At 42.7% G+C, this 12,460-nt stretch overlaps 1 protein-coding gene across 1 annotated transcript; it reads right to left on the bottom strand.

Moving 5' to 3' along the window:
• Positions 1–3,410: 3,410 nt before the first annotated feature.
• On the bottom strand, positions 3,411–9,249 carry prox3 (prospero homeobox 3; the record flags this gene model as incomplete). Its single annotated transcript, XM_079185180.1, is given in 6 exon segments — positions 3,411–3,584; positions 6,091–6,196; positions 6,362–6,474; positions 7,160–7,261; positions 7,374–7,712; positions 7,714–9,249. Coding segments are annotated over 6 exon segments (2,370 nt in total).
• Between the last annotated feature and the right edge of the window lie 3,211 nt (positions 9,250–12,460).

The raw sequence follows: 12,460 nt of genomic DNA, 5'->3' as shown, positions 1-12,460 counted from the left end.
TGTCATATGACCATGCAATTCTGATACATGTAACACAATTCCTGTTATGTGTTTTCCTTTTCTTAAAGTCAAGAGAGACTTGACATATGATGGAAAAAAAAGGTTCTGCAAGTCGAATAAAGCTAGATGGAGTTTCCCTTCAGAGCGAATCACTTTTAGCTTCATGTGATTTACACGGATCTGCTGTATACCGTCTGTAGTTAAGCCTTACGTTGCATGTCCTGTATGGAGGACGAAAAATGTCTTAAGTATGAATAAATAAATACAGGAATAAATAGATAAATGCATAAATAAATGTATAAATACAGAAATGAATAAATAAAAGAATAAATAAATGCTGAAATAAATACATAAATATTTAAATGCTGAAATAAATAAATAAAAGTTGATACCTAAACAGGACATCAATAAAGAAATCTATTTCTACATTTCTGTATTCTGTATTTCTGTATTTCTGTGTCCGTATGTTAATGAGGTAGGCGGTCCGAACCTCATTCTTAAGCAGGATTGGTCAAGCAAGACCAAAGCAAAGGATCTCCCACCTCATTAGCATACAGACACATACATAAATAAATGAATAAATGTAGGTGAACAGAAGTATAGAAATAAATATATATGTATTTCTTTATGTCCTGTTTGATTATCAACTTTTAATTATTTATCTATGCATTAATTAATTTATTTCCATATTTATTTCAGCATTTATTTATTTCAGTATTTATTTCAGCTTTTATTTATTATTTCATGTATTTATTTCTGTATTCAAACATTTATTTAAGCATTTATTTATTTATTCCTGTATGTATTCATACATGTATTAATGCATTTATTTATTTATACTTCAGTCATATTCTGTCCTCCATAGTTCTGTGTCAGGCCACTGCAGACTGATGTTTTATGCTGTGAGGACTTCTGTTAAAAGTGTGACAAGCATTTTTGTTGTGGTGCATTCCCAATTCCACATTCGTGATCGATTTGTCTGAAGGGGGAAAGCACACCAAGTGATGCCGCAATAATATTCACAGAGGCCATTTTATTTGACAGCATCAGCAAAGAAGCCTGGTGACCGGTGTCCCAAAGCCTTTACAGATCTTAATATAATTCATAAATAGATAGCAGCGAACAATAGCAAGAGCATGTTGGTAGTTAACGGCTGACAAATAAAATCCCAAAATAACTTAATTAGGTAACATTGGCATTTATATGAGTGCTCTGTGCAACCTCTTGCTTCAAAATGCCAAACTAAAACTAGTATGTGGAGCCTTTGTCCAGCTTGTTAGTCAAAGAACAGGAGCTCTTTCTGCAAGACGTCTGTGGTTTGGATACATTGCTAGCATACCAGAGAAACTGTGTGTGTGTGTGTGTGTGTGTGTGTGTGTGCTGTCTCAGGTGGCTAGACTTAGTCCAGGGCTGAGCCTCTTACAAAGCCATCATCCAAATATTAGTGTCAGTGAGAATGTGTGTATGTGTGTGTTTTAGTGTTGTTAGATTAAAGGCTTAAAGTATGATGGTATTAGTGTTGGCTAACAGGCCCTGAACACCAACGAGAGAGAGAGAGAGAGAGAGAGCTTGTGTGTGTGTGTGTGTGTGCGTGTGTGAATGCAGACATCACAACACAAGCCTGGTATCACTTTAATTCACTGATAAATTCAAACACCCAAAAATCACCAAAGTCTGCATGAGGCACAGATCTAAATATGTACAGTATAAAAGAGAAACCAATGAAAGCAACGAGAAAAAAAAAGGGATTACAATACGAAATGTAATGCAAATATAGGAAACATGCAGTTGAAAACACGTCACGAGTAGTTTACGTACACGGGCTCGGTCTCACAGAGGCGTGATTAAGCCAGAGGAGGACTTTATCTGCAGCTGTCAATCAACACTTTTTTTATGAACAGAAAGACATGTTTCCTCTAGATATAAGAGTCATGATGTACAGTAGATAGAGTGAAAGTTACTGCGATACCTTTGGGAGACGAATGTCGATATATGCTGACTGTACAACCGGCTTATTTAGTTTAGCATCACGTTAAAGGAATACAAAAACAGAAGTGAATATTTCAACAATAACAGTACGTCAAGGAAACAACAAAACATTCATTTTTACTATTTGAAATTCAATATATTGTCCCTCTTTGCAGAATTTTAATTACATTTTCATTACATTGTGCCATCATGTACAAAAGTTATATAATAATTCAATATTGAACAAAGAGATGGATATACAGGCAATAATAAATCCACTGACTGATACCATTGCCCTGGTAGTTTTCTAAAACGAGGGCAACTTCATGTTTTCAAAATCTTACAATCAACCAAAAAAGTTACAATATATAATTAACATTAATTACGATTGGTCCTCACGTTCTCTTTAAAGATTTCCCCAGCCTGATTTCTTAAGTGGGTATAAAAAAACAACAACTTTGGATTAATGCAAACATGACAGCTTTCTGTTGGTGGAGAAAAAAAGAAAGAGAAAAGCATCCCCACAGCCAGGGAACGTGTGTTTAAAATGTAAGAGCTGTGGGGCGCACTGAACAAAAAAAAGGTACTCCTGACGCTCCAGAGAAGCCCCGCACACAAGACAACAATAACCGCTTCTAGCAAACAATCATATTCAACGTTTCGACTGGTCTGGAGGAAAATGGGGGCGACTAATCTAAGAAACTTGTATAAATGCTCAGGTTGTTGGCTCTTTGTCTGAAAATATCTGAAACGTGTTACAGATCATGTGATAGTAAATGATGTATTTGTGCTGTGCCCATGCTTGGTAAACAGTATATTCGATCACTGAGATAGAATGGGCTTTCTAGGGAATGCATTTTTATATTTTCAGGTGAGTGAACGACGTGTAGCCAAGGGCACGGCGCTTGAAACGGTAGCCAATCTCACGGCAACACACCACGCACAGCAAGTATATGCATATCTCCATGACATTGTATCTAAAATCAGTCGGTCTATTGCATCTCTGTGGCTGCAGCGACTCTGTTTTCACAAGTCGGCTGAATGGTGAAGAATGTTTGGAGAGGGAATTCCTGTCCTGCCCTGTGTTAATTCAATGGTACGGTCACGTTCTTCGATAAGTGCAGTCACAAGACTCCCATCACTGCACTGCTATGCCTGTGTGTATGTGTGTGTGTGTGTGTGTGTGTGTGTGTGTGTCCATTTGAGCATGTATGCCCTGGAAACTATGTGAAACAAAATACATCTAAAATTATCTTTTTTTTAAAATGAATGAATTATGAGTGAACCGAATAGTAGAATTGAGTGGATTTCCTCATGCCAGTTCTCACGGTGTGGAATCGTATACGGTTTGTGAACGCTTTAATAACATCCCCCTCTTTCAGTGAGTTTGTGTTTTGTGCATGCATGTGTGTACATGTTACCAGATGAAAGTGCTTCGATTATCAGCCAACGGGACAACCGGGCAGCCTGAAGGCATCTGGGACAGGACTGTCGAGTTTACAGATAATCTTATATATCCCTTTCTTCCAGCAGGGGTCGCTGTCTCTCCCAGTCCAAATGGCGGAGTGAAACTCCCTCAGAGCCACGTCTGATACCTCGATGAACCTCTCTGGCACCTGCAGACAGAAATATGAACGTCAAGGGATGAAATACTTCAGAATATGCCTTGATATTTCTAGGATTATCCTGTTGAATACACACCTATCAGTGCATGGAGTTTGGTGACTGTACCTAATAGTATTTTTTTGACATCTCATTCTGTTGCACGAAAAGCACAGATGTAAAGAATAACATTTATGATGACTCGACTCCGTGAAGTCACAGTTAGATATGTCTGTGCACAGTAAGTGGGCCCTGGTACTGTTGATGGAGCGAGGGCATAATTAAGGTCATTGATTACACCTGTGCTCGTCAAAATGTCTGCAACGTAGCTCCCAGTTTCAACCCGAGCAGGAGACTAATCAGCCAGCCAACTCAAAACACCTGTGTAGTGAAGTGAGTGGGAAGGTCTCTAACAGCTGCACCTTTTCAGATTCATAATGAGCTGAGTGAATTCTGTTTCAAGCACTACAGAGGGCGGTTAGGGTTTCAGTTTTGGCCTAGCTTTGAATTTATGAAAGATATCAAGATCTGGTACTTTTACTTGAGGCTTTTTTCTTTCTTAACAGTGTTTAATTTGTTATTAAAAAACAAAATGTAAGGCTCCCTAACACACAGAAATAGAGAGCTGAATAATTGTCTGCATCTTTCTTTCCAAGCATAGTATCGCCTCCTATATATCTGTCATCAAAACGTGATGCTAAACAACGGAAAATATGGCCGGTTAGCTCAGTTGGTTAGAGCGTCGTGCTAATAACGCGAAGGTCGCGGGTTCGATACCCGTACTGGCCAAAAGTTTTAAACAAGATATGTGATATATGTGGGAAAGACATTCAAACTTTGTCATAAATGTGACGTCTTATCGTTGGCCATTTAACTCTGTATAACGTAACTATCCTTATATGTTATTGTAAAATCCTTAATATTACATTTAAAGTATTATGAGTGATCCTATTCGTGAAGTAATTTCATCAAAATGGACCTTGCTCTACCTCCAGTTTAGAGCTCAGTTTGTGAGTTCAAGTTAAAATACTGCCTTCACTTTGATCTATTGCTTATTGAGAGTATAAGTACTGGTTATGGAGGGATTGTCCTGACAAGCAAATATAAATATACAGACTTCTGTAGGTTGCATACACTTGAAAAACAGTTTCCAAATTGTAAAAAGTTACTTTATACTTTCACTTCACTACATTTCAGAGGGAAACACTTTTTTTGAGAGTATTTTTACTTCACTGCTTTCGCTGAAGCCAACCATTTTTGACATTAACTGAGGTTAAGAGAAAATCCACAAAGGATACATTTTTCTAACCATTGTGGAAATGTTATTGACGATATTATAATAATTTTACTATTATTACTATTATTGCATTCCTATTCATTCTATTTATTCCTGTGCCATAACGATTCCTCACTGTAATCGCCATTTTACATCCAAGCATGGCATCTATTCTTCTATAACAATATCGGTCATCCATCATCCAATCACAGGCGAACATAAACTCTGAAAAATATGGCCGGTTAGCTCAGTTGGTTAGAGCGTCGTGCTAATAACGCGAAGGTCGCGGGTTCGATACCCGTACTGGCCAAAGATTTTAAACAAGATATGAGCAAAGACAATGAAACTTTGGTGTAAATATGACGTCTTAATTGTGAGCGAATCAGTGTAATTATCTCGGCATTAGTCGCGTGGTAGTGTCACCAAGTCAAAAAAATCCCCCACAAAATGTGTGCATACTATATGAAGCATCTGAGAAGATTCACAAATACCATCAGTGAGAACAAAAATAACAAGGAAATGCCATTCCTGCCCTTCCATTTGTACATAGTGTACATCCTAACATTAACAGGTGCTGCAACAGCAACTCCATTTATCACACAGACTAGAGTTACCGGTCGTTGAAAGACAAACAGATTTAAAAACAGTTAAGAACAAACAAAGTTAAGCTCTTATACTGTGATTATTTAAGACTAATGACAACCAGGAGAATGATTAAAACACAACAACTTCAGTTTCCTTTTCATTCAATGAAAATAAAAGAATTAGGGGGGAAAAAAAGAGTGTGTGAAAATGAATCCTCATAGTAGTTTAACATTTTTATAATAATAATAAAAGTGCAATATTTTCCATCTTGTTGGTAGTACAATTTTTCTTTAGCAAGGCATTCCCTGACATCAACTATTTCACACAGCTCTTATCCGACAGACAGAGCACAAGTCCTCCTGCATCGGACAAACCAAGGCCATGTCATTATAGACAGCAGTTACGGTTTGAGATGTGCATCCTATTTGTATATTACTTCATACATCATGCAACAGGGATGATATAACATAAGTGTAACCTTGGGGCGCTCCAATGTTTACAAAAACTACTCTAACGTATTGCAGTTGAAGAAAACGTGGAGGCAATCAGACTCAAGGTCCTTAATCTATAAAAGAAACACTCCACTGACAGCACTATACGGTATCAAAGCATCCACCCGAGGACTGTAGACAAGCTGCATACTGACACACTCTCCTCACCTGGTAGACGTTACTTTTATTGTAGTGCATGTTCAGTATGCGGTAAAGCTCCGTGTCGCGGCCCACTCGCAGCTGACTCTCTCGGCCCAGACGAGGTGCACCGTCCCTGGATCACACAGACGGGACGAACAGACTCATTTACATACACACTCATGATGTAAACTCGTGTTTATGATGCATAAATCAGTGTCAGCTCATGTCAAAAAAAATCCAGAACGAAAGTTTTGCGGCACAATGAGTTTAAGGTGAAGCGGTGCCAACTCAAACCAACCGGGTGAGAGCCTCGCGGACAGCCTGACGTGCAAAGCGCTCCATCTGGATGTAGAAGAACTCTCTGAAGTTACTGAACCATTTAATCATCTGGGAGGTCACACAGCGGTTGAACTAGACGGTGGACAGGAAACACAGCAGGACAGAATGTGAGCAAAGTGTGCACAGCAGGCGAGGGGTGCTTATTAAACAAAATCATTTGACACTAATAATCATATTATGAATGAGAGTTCATAATATTTGAGTTCAAAGACAGCTTTAGTCAGTCGCTCAAAGAAAGAGAGGGATTGTTATGGTGCTTCATAAAGGAACGTGTTAATACTCACACAATATCATACTAATATATGAGAGCAACATTTAGCATTGTCTTTTCACCACAATACCACATTGTTTACCAATTATTGGCTTATTACAGAAATATAATATCAACAGACATTCAAACAGAAACTACAGTAAATATTTTAAAAGGCAAAGGGCATTTTTTTCAAAATTGTATGTGCTGTTGTTGTCATTTTGTCTTTTATTACTCACACTGAGGACATTTACAGTAAAGTTCTGTTCAAAATTGTGGAAATTGCTGTTATTTTTAATAGTAAAGGTTACTGTTACACTGTAAAATATCCTCCCTCTGTGTATTTTTGTCTTCAATGACCAAACTGAAGTGATCCTTGCCATGAAATAATCTTACTTCTATGTTAATGTCACTAATGTTAAAACATGAACATTGCCTGATGTGTCATCATCAAAAGTTCGGCCGTGACAGAAGCCTGGCTCCGGCACCGTGACGGGGAACACACACCTTGACGTCAGGGAAGTAGGTCTTGAGCGTGTTGGAGCTGGGATAGCGTGCGTAGAAGAACATGAGCTTGGCCTTCTTCAGATGGCAGGGAGACAAGCCCTCCTGGGTGTATACATGAGGCCAGTTAAGGAGATACACATGTCCTTTTACACACGCACACTCATGAACAAACACATATCCCTCCCTCATTCCTCCCCCCTCTTTGCTGACAAAAGGATATTCCCCCAGCAGTCAGGTAGAGCTCTCCTCCGTCCATCCCTCCTCCTCCTCTCATCCCCCCGTCTCCCCTCATCCCTCTCTCTCGGCCTCCGTGGGCGTGGCGCGCGAGGGAGGGGTCGAGGTGACCGAGCAGGGGGAGCGGCGGGAAAGACGGGTGAGACGAGGGGTGAGACGAGAACTCCAGGAAGGGGTCGGAGTTCAAATAGTCCTTGCGGGACGGGGGGAGGTGGGCCAGCTGAGGGTGGTGAAGGGAGCGGGAGAAGAGCTGCTGCATGGAGTAGTGGAGCAGGGGGAGAGTGAGCGGGGGAGGAGGCGGAGGGGGGGGGGGGGGGGGGCGCGGGGAAGGAAGAGGAGGACGAGGAGGAGGAGGAGGAGGACAGGTGGAAGGAGGAGGAGGAGAGGTCCTTGGGTTGGGAAGCGGGAGGCAGGAGTGAGGGGTGAGACAGAGGGGGAGGGCGAGGTAGAGAAGGGTGATGAAGGGAGAGATTCGGGTGAGAGGGGTTGAGGTGAGCGGAGAGAGGCGGGCCGAGGAGCGGGTGGGCTTTTCGTATGTCAGCTGACCTTTGCACAACCAATGACATCGCCAGATCTGTCGGCTCGGCGAGATGAGGCGGTCCCGGAGGCGGGACGCTCCCGTTGCTCCTTTTCTGGACCTGCTTCTCTCTTTCTCGGTCCTGCCTCCCCGTCTTTTCCTCCTCGCCTCTCCCTTTGTCCTCCCCTCTTCCTCTCGTCAACAGCCCCATCCACACTCCCCTCTCTCTCCCGCCGTCGTTCCCCGCGTCGGACGGGAGGAAGGAGATGGCGGCGGGGGGAGAGGAGGGAGCGGCGTCCGGCGTCTCGGTGTAAAGGCGGAGAACTCGGTCTATGACTCGAGCCACGGCGCTGCCCAGCTCCACCTTCAGCGCCTGAGCGAACTTCTGCCCTCCCTCCTCGCCCTCGTCTTCCATCCCTCCGTGCCAATCGCCCCTCACCAGCCCGCCACAGTCCAACCACAACCCTGCTCCCTCCATCACGCCCTCCAAGTGCAACCCTCCTCCTCTTCCTCGCTCCATCCTCCCCTCTCTGTCTTTTTGCCTCTCCTCCCTCTGTTTGTGGAAGTTGTCAAAAGGGGAAACGGAAAGAAGGGAGAAAGTTTCCTTCTCCATCTCTCCGCCATCGATGTCCTCTTCATCATACATCCCTTCTGTGATGTCCTCCTCCTCCGCCATCCCAGCATCTCCTCCTCCTCCATCTCCTCCTCCTCCTCTGTTTCTGCACCTCATCTCCTTCTCCTCCTCTGCCATGTGCTTTTCCCCAAAGGCCCTCCACACCTTCTCCTGCAGGGCCTGCAGTCTCTCTCTCGCCTCCTCCAGCTGTTCTTTCAGCTCCTCCCTCTCTCTCCTCTTCCCCTCCCTCCCTCCCTCGCGCCTCCTGCCTTCCACCTCAGCCTCTCCGTCTCTCGGTCGGCTCTCCAGCTTCATCCGCTTCACTTTCAGGACGTCCTGGCTCCACTCGGCCGCGAGGGCGGCGTCGCTGTGCCTCTTCTTAACCCCCAGCAAGCCGTCCTCCCCCTCCATCACTCCGTCCTCTCCTCCGTCCATCCCTTGCTCCACCGGTCCATCCCTCTCTCCCCTGTCTTCCTCCAAATCTCTGTCTTCCAGGTGTCTGTGCGCGCTCGCGTTTAAGTTGAGTTGCCCTCCAATCCTCCTGGGGGCTCCGCCTGGCTGGAGGAGGTGGTGGATGAGGGGGAATCCGGGCGGTCTAAAGGCCGGAGGAGGGCGCCCGGCACTGGGCGGAGGGTGAACTCCAGAGAGATCTGTGGAGCTGTGGGTGGGAGCAAATGCGTGCATCTGGGGAGCGGAGTCATCGAAAAGATCTGTGGGGGAATCCATCACTGGGGAGACAGAGGAGGAGAGAGGCAGACAGAATGACTGTTTTTGCTGATGTGCATAAGAAGGGGGTGGACCAGAGAGAACACATGAATACGTCAATTCAGTCGGGTTCCTTTGAGTTCATATTAGAAGAACAAATCAAAGCATTGTGAAGGTGTCACTTTAGGCTCGGGGGCATTTTTTACTATTTTAGTTTTTTTTACAAACCAAACAATCTTTTAATGAAAAAGAATTATCATTATTAAAATATCTACAATAATCTAGAATAAAAATAATCACTATCTGCAGTCCTGAGTTCACCTGAACAACAGTAAAAATCCTGCCTCTATATTAATGCATGAGCAATAATAACCTAATGAAATAATATAATAGTATGAGGATCACAGGGATCATTGTTTCTGCATTAACTACTTTTGTTTTTAATACTTTTAGTGCAGTTTCCTAATTACACTTCAATACTTAGGTAGCATTTCAAAACAGGACTTTTATTTGTGTGTTATATGTTGGGTGTCGATTGAGGTTAGCAATGTGGGATGTATTACAATCTATACATAAATACACAAATACAGTACATGTACACAATATTCAGAGACGACACCATGTTGACAGGTGAATAGATGCAGATCACGATGTGACTGGCACATGACTTCCGCTCGTCTGGACAGCAAAACAGGTCAGCGGCCTACCACGGGCCACAGCCACTTGTAATAGCAATGAGCTGCTGAGTCCTTACATAGAGCTGCAAAATATAAACATTGGGAGAGTTTTGAGTAAGTTTAGCTATAAGCACATGGAAGATGAATTTCCAAACGGTCCAAACAGTTCGTCAAAGGGTTGCTTATTCCCCTCCATGGCTTCCTAACATGTCATAGGAGGAAACAGTACACTGCGGAACTGACCATGGAAGTCGACAGACTGTGGGCCGGGGCTATGCGCTGGTGCTGCAGTAGGTTAACATCTGGCTCACCATCTCTGTAACGCATTGCTTGTCGTCCAACTGTTTTTCCTGTTTCGCTCAAATGTGTGCTGGAGCACAAACGTCATAAAAACACAAAATGGAGGGGCGTGATGGTGTCGGACGAGGACCTTGCCGAGGAGCACAATTACAAAACAGGGAAATCGATTTTTTCAAAAAGCTGGAAAATAATGACCCGAGTAGGTACTTCTGCATGGCCTTCCTACAACACCTGGAAACGCTTGTAGAACAGAATACAAAACGCTGGGTTTGTGATTAACAGTACATCTCACTATTTAATCCAGATCAAAAACACACATTCCCATTCCTTCTTTTTTTTTTTCCAGTACGTAACCTCCTCTCCGTCCCGAAGCCCCTTTCCCCCTTTTTCCTTCCTCTCTATTCCTCTCTCGTCCTCCCTTCCTCTCCCTCCCTGTTATCAGTGCAGGCAGCTTGTTAAGTACTGTTTGATCAGAGTGTTTACCGTCAAACACTCACACACACACATACACACACATACACACACACACACATTACACAGTCACACAAAAGAGAAAGAGGCTTGAGAGAGGGCTGACAATGGTCAATGGTCCTTGGGGAGTGAAATAGAGTGAGAGTAGCATGTATATATGTATCTGTGTGTATGTGTGTGTGTGTGTGGGTGTGTGTGTGTGTGTCTGCACGTGCCAGAGTGTGTGTGTGTGTGTGTGTGTGTGCGTGAACAGCAGTCCTACTTTGCATTGATAACACCGCTAATCCACTTCAGATGGATACACTACCGCTCACTGAACAGAAAGATGGATGGATGATAAATGGACAGATGTAAGGACGGACTAAAGGAGGTAGAGGAGGCAGACAAAATGTGAACACAGACCGTATTTAGCATTTTAGGCTTTACTTGATTGCCAATGGTTAGAATTAAAGCTGATTACACCACAAATCGATGGACAGATAGATAGATAGAGATAGATAGATAGATAGATGGAGGGATAGATGGATAGATAGAGGGATGGATGGATAGTTGACCAGTGCATAGGTCCCTCGGTACAACATGAAGGGAATAATCCTACTATAAATAGCTAAATATCAATTATTCAAATGCGCTGTCCTCTCTACTATAATACAGCCCAGATGGCAAACCAGCCAATGCGCTTATATCAGGGACAGATTAGCTTTTCAAAGCCAGCGGAAAGCTGCATAAAATATGAACACTGAGCAATGAAAATGAAAGCTATTAACCACTAGATTAGACTTAAGAATGGTACTGTTGGACTGCTGTAGCTGTCACTGGGAAAACTGACAAGAGAGGGAACTCACACTGAATAAAGCACACACACACACACACACACACACACACCCCATTACTGTAAATAATGTTGTAAATTCTTATCTGGGTGTAGATGTTGATAGCATGTGTTAACACATAGGATATTTTCATATAGTCCAACAGGTTATCCCTCTATGTCTCAAATATTAGGCTAGACGGCCTACTGCATTCAAGCGGTTGACATTTATTCAAAATTATAATTTTGTGGTGAAACTATTGCTTCACCGTCAGTAAGTAGGGTCTGTGTGTTTTAACAAAAACTAAAATGTCTAAAATGTACAGTTTTAAAATGAATTTAATTAGGAGCGCTAACATTATTACAGTTGTTTTTGTTTTTATTTGTCCTGGCTTACACAGGTTATGACTTTGATCTAAAAAAAAAAAAAAAGAATTATGTCAAATGTTGCCAAGCCTTTATAATGTTTAATCTATCTATCTATCTATCTATCTATCTATCTATCTATCTATCTATCTATCTATCTATCTATCTATCTATCTATTCATCAATCCATCAATTATCTACGCTGTTCAAATAACGTTACTTTGAATAATTTATATAATGTTTGAAGCCACCGCGTGGCAACATCTGCCGGTTCTGCCACGCGAGAGGAATCCGCTTTGACCATTTGGACGCACGAGCTGTCAGTTTATCCGTGTGTATGTGTGCGCGCGCCCGTGTCGCTTTCCTGTGACTAATTGGCAGCGATGGACTAATGTCGCAGTGTGAAAGGAAAAAACAATAAAACACACACAGAGAGAGAGACCAGTAGAGCAGACCCTCGTAGCTTATTCAACGTGTAAAATGTCAAACAATATGTTGTGTTTGAAGTTTAAAAATGAACTTACTCTCAGTCACAGAGAAGAGCTCCAGCGGTGTCCGTTCCCCCCTCGACGCGTTCTGCTCCAGTGGCCGTTCCTAAGCGCTCTGC

The sequence above is a fragment of the Pholis gunnellus genome (genome assembly GCF_910591455.1).
Source record: "Pholis gunnellus genome assembly, chromosome: 23".
NCBI classification, from domain to species: Eukaryota; Metazoa; Chordata; class Actinopteri; order Perciformes; family Pholidae; genus Pholis; species Pholis gunnellus.
Note: the sequence above shows the minus strand (reverse complement) of the source record. Positions and strands in the feature narration are given on the sequence as shown.